Consider the following 17,100-nt stretch of genomic DNA (forward strand, 5'->3'; position numbering starts at 1 on the left):
ATCTCGAAAACGGGTAAGTACGGATCATATTTTAAAACAAATAGCCGATTCCCCTAGACAAAACGAGCATCCAGCTATGGGGAAAAGATAAAAAAAAACACAAATGGGTGAACTCCCGCTTTAAACTCACTTGGTGCCTTATTTGCATTAAAGTAGCCTCAGAACCTGTGTAATTAATATGTGTTCTGTTTTAAAGGGATGAGTTGGCAACCCTACAGCTGAGACTCAAACCATGTATGGGCAGGCTGATTGTACCCAAGTTGATTGATCGAATAAACTTAGGTACAACTAGCATGTTGGATTTTTTGTGGGATTATTGCCATCAGCTATAGCCACTAGCAATAATCACTGTGTGCTCTCCCGGCTGGTACAGCTCCCCTGCCCCCTGCCGGGAGAACACAATAGCTCAGCGGACGGGATTTCCCTATCTATACTTCATCAATGGTCAGCTTAAGGACTCTGATGTGAAAGGGAGGGACTGATTAATATGATGTGTAAGGGGGAGCCTGAAGAATTCTGACATGAAAGGAGGTGGGAGAACTGAAGACTCTGATGTGAAAGATAAGATTCTAATATGTGACGGGGGATGTTAGATTGGGGTGCCTCAAGATTTTGCATGCTTTCAAAGGATTACAGAAAAAAGGATGAAAACGCTGCTCTACTCTATACATTAAAAATTGGCTTTAGATACACTTTGCCAAATAATAATAAAAACAACAGTGTGTTGCACCTTATAGAAAATCTATCATGAAAGAAATGTGGAAGCTGTCATTGATGACCTCTCCTCCTGAAAAATCTGGACTGCTTCTTGATATGTTGTCCAGTTTGAGCTGCTAACCTGGAGCAAATACACAGGCAAGAACCATCTGACTTTCCCGATCTGCATAGATGTTCTGGCCTGGGTCAGTGACTCAGAAAGTACTGAAGCCAATGAGACAGCATAACAACCAGGCGGTTAGATTTTCAGAATGAGGTCAGCAGTGACTCCCCTCGTATTTCTGTCTTGACAGGTTTACTTTAACTATGCATGTCTGAAGGAAGGGTCATTTTAAAGCTGTTCCTTAGCTGGCATGGGACCTTTGATATTAATGTCTATGTGCAGGATGTAGCTTGTGTAACTTGAGCCCCAGGTCTTGAAAGAGAAACAAATAAAATTCCCGGCCTAATTTTACCATCTCGCTTTCTCTGAGCGTCACTCGCAGTAAATATTCCTTGCGGTAAGTTCCACATGATCTGATTCTTTTTCAACAGCATGTGATATTTTGCTGCAGTCATATTGTACTAAAAAATAAACAACTTTGACCGCTGTCAGCTTGGATGCACCTACTGCGCAAACATAACTCTGGTCACAAGCCGTTGATCTAACATTGGAAATAAAGGAGATTGTAATGTTTAAATGTTTAAAGAAAATCCAAACTCATACTGGTATAACTGCTTTCTACAGTACTTTGCATCATATATTTTCATAATTTCTTACATTTCGGTGCTGCTAATCTACTACAGCCCTTTTCAGCCATGTCCGGTTGACATGCGCTCACTCCAACATTGGCATCACATTATTGCTCTGGACTGGCTTTGCCTTTGGAAAATGTTTCTGCACAGATGCTCATATTCTATACCTGGACGCATGTGGAAGGGTGACAATGCAGGGGCACAAGTGGAAGATGTTGTCACCCCATAAAAGAAAGTGCCTTCATGGCAGGATCGCTGGTATTATTTTTTGGGACGTTACAGATTTAAAAAGTTTTCAAACAAATTTAACTCAATGTTAAAGGTACTCTAAGATTTTTAGGATTTAGAACTACATTTTAAAAATATATATACATTTTTTCAATAAGTTGACAGGTCAAGAAGCAAATTCTTATTAATTTAAAATAAGAAACTATTAAATTGAATAACATTAAAAAGTATACAAAGTCTATAAATCTTTAATGTTTAATGTAAAAATGGATCAGCTGAGAAGGTGTAAACAGGTAAAACTCCTGAAAAATTTGAGATTTGTAGGTTCCCATTACTGACATCCTGCTTAAAATGCTAATTGTACCACTGTAATGCTGAGCCTTTGATTTCAATGCTTTCTGTGTGTGAGAATTAGGAGTCAACCTGAATGGTTCAATGTTTTTTGTAAAGTAATACAAAAAGTTCCAGTATAGTATGATTTACTAAATTAAAGTATATCTAAATCCATTTTTTTTTTTTTACGTTTTGGGTACTGAAGGGAGAGTTTGGAACTGCTGACTAGTTTTTTTGTTTTTGCTTTCAGTTGTCTGTCTGTTTGGGGACATGTCCCTTCACTCCCAGCCTTGAGACATAACAGGAAGTGAAAGGAGATCTCCCCAAATGAAGTCCTCTCCTGGACAGTTTTTTCACCAGAAACTGTGTCCCTATTTTGAGGTTTCTACTTTTTTACTGCTCCAACAATGGCACAAAATATTGGATTTTCCATACCGGTGAGAAAAGTTTCCATATGAATCTATCTAGTGGGGACATAGATGGCAATAGAAAATCTTAAAGAATGTAAAAAAATGAACTTGATATAAATCATTAGGTAAAATTATTCTTTCTTTTTCCTTGTAGATGCAAAGAGATATTGCATACTCCGTTCGAGAGGGCCCAGCAGTCCACCGACCTGGGTCAGCAACATATCCCTCTCATGGAGGCCCGATATCTCCACCTCCCACTCCTGTGCCGCATTCAATGCCACCATCTCCGTCAAGGATTCCCTATGGAGGACGACCTCTGGTGGGGCAGAGCAACACCACGATACAAAGAGAAAGGATATCCAGCTTACCAGTCTCGAGATCCATATCACCAAGTCCTAGTGCCATCTTGGAAAGGAGGGATGTGAAACCAGATGAGGATCTGGGTGGCAAAAATGTCCAGTTAATGCGCAATGATGGCATGTATGTGGATCCTTACATGTATCATGAAGGTCGCATGAGTATTGCATCTTCCCATGGTGGGCACCCAATGGACATGCCAGACCACCTTATTGCTTTCCACAGGGGAGCAATGAGATCTTCAAGCACTTACTCAAACTCTTCTATGCAAATGGAGATGATGGAACAATCAGTTTATAGACAAAAGTCTCGGAAACACTCAGACAGTCTTTTGCCAACACTTGGCTCAAAAACTCCTCCAGCCTCTCCTCACAGGGTGACTGATATAAGGATGATGGAAATGCACGGTCACAACGCCCACGTGCCTCCCCATGGTATACAAAGCGAGAGGTCTTCTCCAATCCGACAGTCATTTAAAAAAGAACAAGGACCTGGAGTTTTTGTGGAGGCCAAAGTCCGGAACACAGGTGGAATAATAGGCATGGCTGATATTGTACCATCCCCCACTGAAAAACAAGTATTCGGTGGATATGGAGTTCCTCATGTAGCACAAAAAGAAATTTATACTCGGTGAGTAGACTATGTAATGGTTTTGTTTTCTCTTTGCCCCCTTTGTGATCAATTAACAAACTCTTAGGCCCCGTACACACGACCAGTTTCCTCGGCAGAATTCAGCTTACGACCGAGTTTCTGGCTGAATTCTGCCGAGGAAACTGGTCGTGTGTACACTTTCGGCCGAGGAAGCCGACGAGGAGCTCGACGAGGAAATAGAGAACATGTTCTCTATTTCCTCGTTGTTCTATGGGAGCTCTCGTCCCGCCGAGCTCCTCGGCGGCTCAGGGCTGAACTGGCCGAGGAACTCGATGTGTTTGGCACGTCGAGTTCCTCGGCCGTGTGTACGAGGCCATAGTCATTAGGTCCAGTTGGGTTTCTGTTGTGACAGTAATAGTTCATAGAGGGCCTAATTTCTAAAAGTGTACTAGCTTAACCAATGGATTCAGAAACTTGGAGCCTGAATGTTAGCTATGGGCAGTTAAAAACTGTAAGGGCCACCGAGACATGCAAACTAGGGGCTCTAAAACACAAGAGCCATACCCAATATAATCAAACCTCCATAAAAAACTACACTGCTAGGATGTAATACAGCCATTTTTATTTCAAATAAGAAGAAAACACTTTTTTTTAACATCTCCAAAAGCCCTAACCCTAGCCATAATTAATTTTGGGTTATGGTTATGGGTTTTTGTTATATGAAAAGGGTTTGTACTATATCCTATATCAGTGTGGCTATTTATGTAGATTTTGTTCTTGTGGGTATGGGTATGGTTGGTTGGGATCTAAAACTTTTATAAATGAGGCAGAATTTATAGTGCCTGAATGTAGACCTCCCAACTTTTGATGTAATTTTAGGACTGTTGAGAAAACGTTTGGTTTTACTTTGTAGAAGAGTGGATAGACATATCCGGCTGGGGTTTGGGAATTTGTTTTTTTTCTCTGATTTTACATCATACTGCATTGGGTGGTGTGTATTCAAGCACAAAACATTGTTTCTATTGTACTTATTCTTGCAATGCATAACTCATAAAAAAGTCAACCATTTTGTGATTGGAAGTAAAAACGCAGCCTACAAATTCAGACTGTGACATTGTGAACATTTATTTATTCCTCTTATTTCTTATATTGTTGAATTAAAATGCTGCATTCACATGTTTACTTGTTCGGTAACAAAATGGAACCCAACAATATTTGTTAAATGCCTACAGTTTATTATGTTTTTTGCTATTCTGTAAGGAGATGCATGTATTTTACATTTTCTAATGGACAACTAACTCAACTGCATGTGTGTTAGAACATTTTAAGAGGCTATTCATGGCTGTGCTGTCAATGGGGAGATAACTAACGATGGTTGAAAAAAATATATTGCTGTGGTTTTGCAGAATGCCAATGTTGGTTTGCTTCAGCTTTTTTTAGCTTCCATTCCTGACCTTCCCTTAAAATGTAATGTCACTTTCCTAAACCTGTAGATATACACTCTGATACAAACCTATGTATAATATTAGGTAATATAACAAATTAACACTTGTACATGTTTTACTTTTAATGGACAAGCAGTTGATGTCTAAACCAGGGTCTAAATATGTAATATCTGCTCCTGCCCTACTTTTAAATCATGCTATCATCACAGCTTACATGGGGAAGAATAGTGGTTGCTCCTATTGCATTGTGCAACCGGAACATCCTAAAGTTCTGAAGTCTGCTGCCTGTGACTTTGTCTCTAGTAAGAGTACAAACCTGCAAAATAAGATGAATACTATCTTCCTGTTAAAGAGGACCTGAATTCTGGAAGGCGTGCTCAAAAAAGGCAAGCAGGAGGCAAAAGGGGCAGTTTATCATGATCCCATTACTGATTTGCCTTGTTCTGCGCTGTTTCAACAAGATATCTGCCTTCTACCAGACACCAGGAAGGCATCTCCAAGAAGAGGAAACCAACATCTGCATCTACTAAGATGTCTACCTCCACACAGGCACACTCCACCTGCGTAAAGGCAGACATCTTGGTAGATTCAGAGTTTCTCTTCCTCTTGTCGGAGCTGCTTTCCTGATGATTGGTAGGGTTGCCTCTAAGTGGTAAAATAAGCTTAGTATCAATGTAACTAATTGGAAATAAATCATCAGTTGAGTATTTTTAGTTTGGAAAAGTTTGCAACTATAATAGCTTTTGATCTGATGATCGTTAGGGAACTTATCAACAAGACGCCGGAGAAGTTGAGGCAGCATAGACCCACAGAATAAGTGAACCAGAAGCAGGGAAAATCTGGCCTTGCAGGTCCCTTATGTACAGTTTCCCCTTCATCAAGGAGAACAGCGAGCAGGACAGTAGTAACATCACCAAATCTGACTCCGAATCTCCAGAGACTTAACCTGCCCATACACTTGTAGAACTTTGTTCTCACAATTTTTGTTTTAGTTTCTAATGGTGAGTGGGGATAACTGGACAATTGTTTTTCACTTGAGTGATGATTTTTTTTTACATATTTTTGTTTGTAAAACATCTGACATTTTGTAAATCGGGTTCCAGGCATAAAACAAAGCTTTTTCATTTGTCATAGATTTCATTCAGGTAGCAGGTATGGATGACATTTTAAGGGCTCTCAAAATTACGGTAGTTGACTCAATGATGGCAAAATTTTATTGCCTGATGAGCAATATTTATGAATTTTCATACAAATGTTTTAAAAAACTCCTCCCAATGTATAGCCAACTTTAAGCTGGCCATAGATGGATATAAAGTCATCCTGTTCAGCAGGGACCAGACGAATTATGATCCATGTGAAATCAAAGTTCAATAGAAATCAATCGTTAGATGAACTTCTGTCAAACAGGCTTGTCAGAAAACTTTTCTTGATCAGCCAGCTGCCGCTGATCAGTGTATACTGACAGTGGAGAGTCCTGCTGTCAGTATACATTGTCCCAGCAAGAAGGATTCCTCTGTCCACCCTGCTTGTGTGGATGGAGGAATACTTTTATTTTTTTTATTGTTCAGCCCTCTGGCTGATCAAAAAAAATGAGTCCTGTATTACCAGCTTTAGTTCCTGAGATTATCTAAGGCCTTGTACACACGACCGAGGAACTCGTCGGAAAAGACACATCGTTTTCCTCGACGAGTTCCTTGTTAGGCTTGTCGAGGAACTCGACAAGCTTGCTTTGCGTACACATGGTCAAGACAAAATCTCCTCGTTCTCAAACGCGGTGACGTACAACACATACAATGGCATGCGAAGTTCGATTCCACTGGCACAACCCTAGGGGCTGCTTTTGCTAATCTCATGTTACTGCGTGTTAAGTAAAAGTTTGGTAAGAGACGATTTGCACTTTTCAGTCTGTTACAGTCTGTTACAGCGTGAAAAATGTGTTCTCTCCATTTACTCCCGTCTCATACATTATTCTGAGCATGCAAGGGTTTCTTAGCATACACACGCTCAAGTTTCTCGTCGAAAACCAGCCTGACGAGGAACATGACGAGGAAATTGAGAATCCCGTCGAGGAAAAAGAGAACTTGTTCTTTTTTTTCCTCGTCGAGTTCCTCGACAGTTTCCTTGATGAAAAACGTACACACAACCGTTTTCCTCGGCAAAAAAGCTCTCCCACCAAGTTTCTTGATGGATTCTGTCGTGTGTACGAGGCCTCATAGTGAGGCTCAACGCACACTTCTAGATGTTCCCAATAAGATAGCAAATCTTCACTTAAGCTCAGGTCCACTTTAGAAAAAAACCATCATAACCAGGATCCTTGCTATATTACATGCCACCTGCAGCAGCATTTGAAATGCCTTCACACCATCCCTAAAGTGGAGGCTGCCCAGTGTCCTAGGCCTCTAGTTCTGTACCTCCTCTAGAGGGTTATAAGAACCGCCTACAAAGAGTGGCGCTGCTCATGGCTTTCTCACATGCCCTAGAAGAGCATATATCCCCCAGAGCAATATACAATGAACTAAATAATGATGGTGGCTATGAAGTGCAGACCTTTGTTTTGCAGCTGCGTACTTGTCACCCGCCAAATCTTCTATACACAGATGTTTTCTCTCAACTTAACGTATATGACTATAGCGATTATTCTGTTCAGTCCAATGCAAGTGTACTGTGGCTTCTTTCTAATGGCATTGTGCCTGGAGTATGTGGACAGGGATTGGTATGCACAATTTTGCTAAGCTATGCAAGTGTAAATAAATAAATCATATATTATGTGTTAAGGCAGCAGTGCTCTCATCATTTGGCTGCTTGTTGAGTCAGGAGATCTCAAGCTGGCCAAAAACCTGTAGATCGGGCCACCTGAGGCTTCCCCTCGCCAACAGAATGTCCGATCAGAGTGACTGCCAAATCTGACAAATATGGGTGGACCAGGTGGGAGCGAGCTGTATATATCATGGGGGGGAATGCTAGAAACAGCTAGTCAGGAGCTGCATAAATGCACAGATGTGGCTCCTAAATGATTTCACTTTCCTTAAAGGAGATCTTACCCCTATTTAGTTTGCCAGGACACTGTGTAACTTAAACTGTTGCAATTTTTCACCCTAAGCAAAAAAATATTTATTCTATTTTTTCATCCCTTTAGAAATAAGTTAGACTTGTGTAGATTGGCATGTTAATTGCCATCATCCCTGATTAAATGGAAAAGGTATCACCTCAAATATTGGGATTTTTAAGGCAATTTGGACAGTAAAGAAAAAATGATTATATAAAAAAATATATTTATACAAAAAAGTAAAAAAAACAGTAATCCTATGGATAAAACCAAAGGCAATGTGGTATTCAATGCATGAATATACATAAACATAGACATAGACAAGTGGTTTATTCAACTACATCTGACAAAGAAACCATAATATAATATAGCTCTAAGTAGTAAGTAGTTGAAGTGTCGCTCTTCAACTACTTACTACTTAGAGCTATGTTATATTATGGTTTCTTTGTCATAAGTAGTTGAATTAACCACTTGTCTATGTCTATGTTTATGTATATTCATGCATTGAATACCACATTGCATGTGGTTTTATCCATAGGATTACTGTTTTTATGACTTTTTTGTATTAATTGATATATATTTTTATATAATTATTTTTTCCTTACTGTCCAAATTGCCTTAAAATCCCAATATTTGAGGTCATACCTTTTTCCATTTTTTCATCCCTTTTACCTTTATGGTGCTGTTTATATCCTCTGACCTCCTTATTTTTTAAAATAATTAATTTGTATTGCTTTTAATAGAAAAGTACACTTACAACAAAAACACACCCCAAAAAAAATACATACATGACCTCAAGGCCCATGAAAATGCTATGGCGTAAAATGCCGTGAGGTCACATTTTCCCACCCCCTCCTATTCCACACAACCCCAACCACATGAGGTATACTACCCTGAAGGAATCCAGAGACCCTGATGGGGCCTCAGTAGAATATATTTGCATAATATCGGCTGAACAGGAAGACAATGGTACTAGACATGGTACTACATTGTTCCATGGGCTAGTCTATCACCAGACTGGGAAGACTTAAAAAATAGCCATATAAGCACATGTGAACAAGCAGCAGAAGGACACTTTCTAGAATGGAGTAGGCAGACAAAGTGGCCCGAATATCTTTCTTCAGCCTCCATGGGCCTCCATGGGCACTTGTAATCTCTTCACCTGGGGTACATGTGATAGGCTGACAATACAGTAGTACGGCTGGGAGACCGTTGTCGCCCCATAACAGGAAGTGTCTGAATAAAGACTTTTATGGCAGGTTCACCAGATATTATTCCAATAAAATACTGAGAAGCTTATAAGAAATTTTAGTGATTGGGTTTAGATTTATTTAGTTTTCTGCAGGCAGCCTGTAGTGGGTGGAGCCCGCTGAGTCCCTCCCACAGCTTTGTTCTATACTCATGTGCTGCACAGGGTTGATGTCACTGCTACTTTTAAGGTAGCTGTTTTTTTTTTTTTTAAGGCATCAGCATTATGCTTGCCCTCAAAGGGCCGGTTGTATCTGTAAGACTAGAAGTCAAGTCCCTCCACCATCAGAAGTCAAGAGTCCTCCACCCTCCCTTATATCACAGTGCACCCCCCTTACCTTGTGCTGCTCCTGGGAAGAAGCTGTGGGTGGAGCTGAGCAACAGAAATGCAGGGCCTGGAGGAGGACCAGAGGAGGGCTAGAGTCAGCTGCTAGAGTCTGCTGAATGCTGAGACCAGGGGAGGCAGAGACGAGGGGGTGCTGCAGCTGCACAGGGAGGTACCAGGATCTGTAAGAGGAGTTCTGTCCTCTCTGCTGCCAACTACTGAGACGGGAGGGCAGAGACCAGCCTCAATGCGACTGCTCGGAGAAGCACAGGATCTGGCAGAGGAGTTCTGTCCTCCTCTCTTTTGCCAACTGCTGAGATGAGCTGGGTGCCGCAGCTGCGGGAGAGGTGCGAGGGCCACATGAAATGGCCAGGCGGGCCGGATTCAGACCACAGGCCTTGTGTTTGACATGTGCTATATTACTGTAGCGCTCACCCCCGAAGGAGACGCTGGTAATTAATTTGGGATCAGCGTATTTAAGTTACCTCTGGAATGTGTCTAGGGATGATGACAGCAATGAGAGCAGTAATAGAATGTCCAGGCTGTTGGTTGACATTTTCAATGCTTTATTTTTCTGGTCAACACGACCAACATGTCAACTTGAGGTAGACAGGACAGGTTGGTGAAAGAAGGACGAACTTCACAGAATCATGCTATGGATAAGTAAAAGCAGTCCTGCTTTTACAGCAACTCTTTCCTCGTCGCCACTTCAGCCGAAGTGGGTAAAGTGCCCCTGGAGAGGTCCCCCTCACGAACCTGGCAGCCAGAGCGCCACTTAGAACTTCTGGGAAGGAACAAGTCTCTGCCACAGATTAGGCTCTAATTCGATTTTTGGGTTTAAAGATGAGACCTCTGCCACAGGCCTAGTACTGGAAAGTTTGAACGGTAGAGCGAATCCTCCCAATGTATCTTTTTGGGGTCACCGACTGACAGTCTAAATACAACCTGTCAGTGTCACCCAGATCCCCGATGGTTCGTTCAAGCCCTATTTGATCACCTGCCTCTGGGTTCTCCTCAGACCGATCCCCCGCCGAAAAGCACCAGGCTTGGGATCTTCTTAATAAAGATGGGGGATCCAGTAAGTCACTGGGCCCCCTTTGTAGCATCAGTTGCTCCGGGCCTTAGGAGCCCAGAGTCAGGAACTCCACATAGCACGTGCGCCCCGGCCTGGTAGGCCATAACGCCGGGGCCCGTGATGTACGCACACCCTAAAGGTGGGTGCCGCACCTGGAACCCGCGAAGAACCCCAAACCAACGGCCTCCGCCACAGAAATACCCCTCCCCAGCATGCACAGCGAGGTCCAACTCCTCTCATTGGCTGCTGGGAAGAAGTGTCTCCGCCCGGACCCCTCTGGCGCCATCTGCCGTCCAGAGATGAAACTGCCTCCCTGGACGCACAGACTGACCCACAGGACAATCCAGGATTGGCGACAGCCAAACTTAACAAATCAATGAATGAGAGCAAGTGACTCTCTCATTCCCCACTAAATTTAGTATAGCACCTGTACTGAAAAGTACACAGGCGCTACATTACATGTTATTTTATTATATTGTCTTGCATCCAGCTCCATTCTCGGCATCTTAATTTGCTTTTGAGACAACCAATATTAAAATGATTACATTCCTACTATAATGTTATGTCAGTTTGAAAAAATCTAATATTACTGTGTCTACAGTATATAGTGGGAATAATTGCATACATATTATGAACCTTCATCATAGTTTGTAAACTAACTGCCCCCCCCTTCGAAGATTCCCCTATATTATTCCAGCTGAGCCAACATAAACACCCCTAATTGAAGTTTTGGTTTATGAATAATTTATATTAGAATATTCATTCTCGCTTTGCACTCGTCTTCCTTCTCAACCTGTTATTTTACCAATAATCTGCCTATAAAATATTTTATCATTCAAGTGTTTAATTCATACCTCTGCTACAAAGTAGAGCTGCTTAGCTATTTTTGTTGTTGGGCTTGGAGATAAAATGAAATCAGTATATGTAATCAGTATGCAGAATGATACCTGATTACATTCATGAGAAATAAACCGTACACTGTGTTTACTCAGAAACTGGTAGAACATTTTCTGCTCTCCATAAAATCAATACTTTTTTTTTTTTTTTTTTTAATAAAGCAAAGGTGCAGAATAACTCCTAACAACCAATACAAATAAATCTTTTTCTGATCTGACTATCGGAAATCTGATTCATGCAAGTGACTGCATCATTGTTTTACTTTATGCTATGGTAATGATGCACATAACCACTTGGAGCCCAGGGCAATTTGTTCAATTTTTCACACACGTTAAAATCAGCATTATTCACTAGAATAACCCTTGTCAGATTTTTTTGTCCCATTGGGGAATTTTACCTTAATTTCCTGTTCCATAGCCAAAACAGGAAGTAAGAAGAAATCACTGCAAATTAGTCACCAGAACTAGTGTCCCCATTGGAAGATTTCCCCTCTATTACTTTTCTGGGGAAAACACAAAATTTAGAATTTTCTTTTACTTTCACTTTCAATTATAACTGTAAACAGGACAAACAGAGAGGCTAAATCTCGGTAATGGGGGCACAGACAGCAATAATAACCTAATAGGTGTTCTATTCCCTCTCCACTCCAAAACTAACAAAAAAAGTTTTGCCTTAAGTCATACCTAAGGCTCTGTTCACATCTACGCATTCTGGATCGCGGGCAGAATCGCGGGGCGCCTGTGCGATCCCCATCACTTCCAATAGCACTTTGATTCTGCCGGAATCATGGCAAATCTTGGGACAATCGTTTGATCGTCCCCATCACTTCCAATGGCGTGATTTTGCTGCGATTGACACCCGATGAATTGCAGTAAAATCGCACAAACAGAATCGCGGGATGCCTCACGCCCAAAAGAAGTGCCATTGGAAGTGAGCGTCTCGCGATTTGCCGTGATTTGGGATCGCGGGCAGAATTGCAGTGCTTCTGCCCATGATTCGGGATATATGATGTGAATGGAGCCTAATGGTGATACACTAGAAAACATTTATTGTGATCTTTCAATAAGTCAAAGTCCTTTTCAGCAATAAGGCCAGAAGCTGGATTTAGCAGTAACATTTCTAGATGTTTAAGCTGTTATTTATATTTGGTCTCTTCTGTGACGTGACATGCTAAGAAGTAGAATGCAGAAGTACTTATTAGCAAGAAAACAAACCCAAATTTGTGCCTTGGCTGAAATCAGAGCTCAGACTTTACCCTGTGATTATGTGCTGTGTTAGATAGCTGATTTTGGTATTGGAAGTAAACTTAACATTCCGGCATAGTTTCTGCATGTGCCCTTTTTTTTATCTAAAGCAAATACTTGTATATACCCTGTTGATCACTGCCAGCACACAGATATGCATCTAAGTACTGGCTGTCACATATGTGCTCACCACCACTTCTCCAATAAAGGTGAACTTTAACAACTTGAAAATGAGGCTGGCTTAGGCTGTCTTTTGAATTGCTTTGCTTCTGGATCCTGCTGGTCACTGGGCATCTGTCAAATCCTCAGGCAAGCTTTCTTCTCCATGAATTTGCACCCCCTCTTTCCAGAATGGGAAATAGGATGCTAACCCTTGCAGATGCTTGTACTTGCCTCTTGCATCTCCGATGCGTAGGTGCAGGAGTTGGTTTTCCAGGGCTACAAATTTGGGATTTGCTCCCTTCCTGTTTCTTGGTTTCTTGTCTCCAAACTTCCTAGGTCTCTGCACAGATCACCAGATCTCCATTAGGCCTGCTGGACCAAAGTGTCTTTGCCCCATTTCCTGTGGCAGAACTGTTTTAAAGGTATACTCAAACCTGCTCACTGTTCCAAAACCCAAAGTTGGCTTCCAGCCCATCTTTGATTTAAAAAAATTGTTAATTTGATTTCAGAATGTCTGCATGAAATTCACTAGGTCTGTCATTGCCTTCCTTCCCCGGGGAGACTTTTTGGCTTCTGTGGACCTCAAGGATGGACCTTCTGTGGACCTTAAGGATGCATACCTGCATGTTCCTAATGCATCAGTATTTCCTACATCCTGGTGTGAGGCATCTACATTACCAGTTCATGGCCATGCCCTTAGTCCGATTCTATGCTCCTCAGAGGTTCACCAAATACTAACCAGAGTACTAGCCCAGCTGTCTTCTTGTGGAACCCCCATTGTGGCATACTTGGACAACTTGCTGTTGAGAGGTCAGTCCCTGTGGGCTTTGTTGAACGATGTGGTTCTGACTATCCAGATGTGTCAGAGGTTCAGATGAATCCTGAACCATCGAAAATCGGTGCTGGAACCCACTCATCATTTGGAGAATCTGGTTTAGTCCTAGACACATCTCAGGGTCCTTCTGTAATAAGAGAAACTTAAGCTTCTCCAATAAAAGATTCACGCCTACTCCTCCCCTTGAAGAACCAGAAGTTCCAGGAGATCATAAGGCTTGTTATGACTTGCAGATTTGTGTAAGCTATAAATGGAGTAGCTTTAAGATTATGCAGAGCACCCAGTGGCAGAATATTTTGTCAAGGCGTAAAGGAAAGATGAGTATGTGACGCTGGGGATGAAATTGTTGCTTTGCTCTACATGGACAAAGTGCGCGTTCCCTATAAAACGTTCAGAGAAGAGTTCAGAAACAAGGGTACTGTTGTCCACCTTCACTGCCATCTTACTTTTCATCTTCGCACTCGGTTCAAAACCTACAGGTCTACCTTACAGAAAGACCATTGTCTCCTTAGCTGTGTTCTGTCAGCAACTTATAAAAACATCCTGAACTTTTCCATACCTGATAGAATAAAACATGAGATATTTTAGCTTGCTCTCCTTTCATCTTCACTCAGCGCATCTCACATAATAGAAATCGCTGGAGGAAAAAAAAATGTTTTTGTACATCCCCTCCAATTTCAGGCTCTTTTCTTTGTGTATGATATATGCTGTGGTTTACCAGACTAAGCCAAGATCATCCTTGAAAAGTCATAATTTACTTAAAATTCACAATTGTTTCCAGACTACCCAACCTAGAAATAGCTGGAGATCTCTGCTCTTCCGTTTAGAAAACACACATTTTACTCTCCATCTGTATTTTATGACATGTTCAAGATGTTTTAACGAGAATGTGATCTCTTTATTATTGAGTTTATAATCAAAATTAAATTAAGACTTATTTTGGATAAACTTAGTCTGAAAAATACATTACATGGTCAGAATAGAATGAAAAGCATCTGTAAATGATATGGTATGTTTAAAGTTACTGTTTATTGGTAGTCTAAATTTGGGAGCTGCAGAATGGTCCAAAGAGACCCTGTCACTGGAAATAAGGACTGCCCGCTACATCATTATGTGTGTGCCATTCACGGCAGAAATAAGGACTGCCCGCTACATCATTATGTGTGTGCCATTCACGGCAGAAATAAGGACTGCCCGCTACATCATTATGTGTGTGCCATTCAGGGCAAAGGAAGGACTGCCCGCTACATCATTATGTGTGTGCCATTCATGGTAGAAATAAGGACTGCCCGCTACATCATTATGTGTGTGCCATTCACGGCAGAAATAAGGACTGCCCGCTACATCATTATGTGTGTGCCATTCAGGGCAAAGGAAGGACTGCCCGCTACATCATTATGTGTGCGCCATTCAGGGCATAAGTAAGGACTGCCCGCTACATCATTTAAGTCTGCGCCATTCAGGGCAGAAGTAAGGACTGCCCGCTACATCATTATGTGTGCGCCATTCAGCGCAGAAGTAAGAACTGCCTGCTACATCATTATGTGTGCGCCATTCAGCGCAGAAGTAAGGACTGCCTACTACTGCCACTGAAGAAGTGGAAGGCCAGAAGACCTTTGGTAAAAAAAAAAGTGTGGGGGTAGACATTTGACCAGTAGACATCCCCCATAGATAAGACAGATTTAACTGCAGAGGGGAATCAAAAAGTGCTAAATTGGTGATTCTTCTGGTTCGATTATCAATATAAATCATTTTTGTTCTATCTTTTCTTTCCCAATTCAGCAGCCGGGGTCCCCCTATAAAAATATAGTGTGTTTCGCAGAGGATGGGTAGCAATAAATGCAAAGAAGTAATGCAGGAAAATATGCAGATTGGTTTATGTGTAAATACAGGGAATGATGCTGACCTTGCAATACTGGTTCCCTGGGTCAAATTCCCACCGCAGAGTTTGTCCATTTTCTCTGTGGTGGGTGGGTTTTTTATCTCTGGTTTTCTTCAACAACCCAGCAATGGAGAGTGATTGATGTGTGATCTGGCCCCACAATTTGTGTGTGTGTATGGTGAGATCATTGGATTGTACACGCCTCTAGAGAGCAGAGATTGAAGTCTATGGTCCCTACTACTCTGTACAGTGCTACATAATATGTCAGCACTATATAAATGAGCTAAAGTTTTGTTATTTGCCTGGAATCATTTAAAGGGGGGCTGTCACAAAGCAAACTACCTGTGTGAAAAGCTCTGATGGAAGTTTTTCTTTTTCTGGCTCCCGTGATGAATGGTGGCAGAGAAGGTAAGCCTTTTGCGCTTACCAGCATGTGATTTTTCTTGATCCAAAGCTAGTCTGCAGCCCCGAAAGTTTTAGGATGGCAGCTTCCACCCAGTGCTTTAGTCAAGGTATTTTGGCTTGTGACCAGTTCCCCTTTAGCTCAGTTTTGCTGTATTCTCACAAGCACATAGACTAGTAATTGGCTGTTCCCTTGTTTTACAGAGACAGAATGCATGCCATGGAGAAACAGATAGCCAGTCTAACTGGCCTTGTTCAGACCGCACTTATGAAAGGGCCCAGCCCAAGCAGCAGTAAGGATGCACCTGGGTAAATATATGAAACCTTTCCATGTCGTGCACTACTAGCTAAAACCCAGGTCTGGTGTCACTAGGTCGACAGAACGGATGAAGTGTGGGGAGGGCATCCATTGCCTGAATGTGCATTGTCACATACTGAGAAAAGCGAGCTGGGAGCCAATGGCTCCCTAGTCAGACATCCTGACCGAAAAAGAAAGAATATTGTAACAGGTTTGCAGTTGCATTTTAAATGAAGTACCTTTTTTTTTTCCTCAAGTGCCATCATGCTGGGGGAATACAGCTAGAGCATACGGATAAGAGGATTGAGTGTCTGCTTTGCATAAATACCCTTAAAAACTGATATTCATAGGAGAATTCTTAAAGGTCACCAATAGGCTGTGTTGTCAACAGCAGAAGTTGTTCACTCTAATTGAGCTTCGGCAAAGAGCGAAATGCCTAGATGAAATACATATATGTACCTGGCAAAAGATTTGTAAATCTGTTCTGCCTGTCTTGTGATTTACACAACTCCTCCACAATTCACCGCCAGGGAAGTGACAACAATTTGTCCTGGTTCAGCTTTGTGGATTGCTGCGTCACCCCTCCACCTGCTTGCTTGCACAATCAATATAACCGTACTAATGATTTATTCTGTGGCGAGCATCACCAGAAGCTGGAAATAGTAGAGCGATCTTTTTGGTGGGGCATTGTGGGAGAGATGTGCAATTCTCAAGAAAGGTGTGCAGTTCTTAAGAAAACGTAATTACAAGTCTGGTAGAAGGTAAACCTGTTCACATTATAAGTATTTCAGCTTGCGTTCAGCCTTTTCCTCGTCTATCCACAAGGAGGACATTTTTTTTTAAAAGGACTGAATGATGATTCAGTTTGAT

At 41.7% G+C, this 17,100-nt stretch overlaps 1 protein-coding gene across 10 annotated transcripts in view; it reads left to right on the forward strand.

Annotated features, from left to right (window-relative positions):
• KIAA1217 (KIAA1217 ortholog) overlaps window positions 1-17,100 on the forward strand; it is a 440,691-nt gene that overhangs the window by 372,065 nt on the left and 51,526 nt on the right. For 9 of the 10 annotated variants that reach the window (XM_040352526.1, XM_040352520.1, XM_040352516.1 and 6 more), the window contains 2 exons: window positions 2,578-3,410; window positions 16,137-16,241. In XM_040352526.1, coding sequence (XP_040208460.1) covers window positions 2,578-3,410; window positions 16,137-16,241 — 938 coding nt within the window. The remainder of the gene's footprint in view (window positions 1-2,577; window positions 3,411-16,136; window positions 16,242-17,100) is intronic. The other variant, XM_040352518.1, reaches the window with a different exon arrangement.

The sequence above is a fragment of the Rana temporaria genome, chromosome 5, assembly GCF_905171775.1.
Source record: "Rana temporaria chromosome 5, aRanTem1.1, whole genome shotgun sequence".
Taxonomy (NCBI): Eukaryota; Metazoa; Chordata; class Amphibia; order Anura; family Ranidae; genus Rana; species Rana temporaria.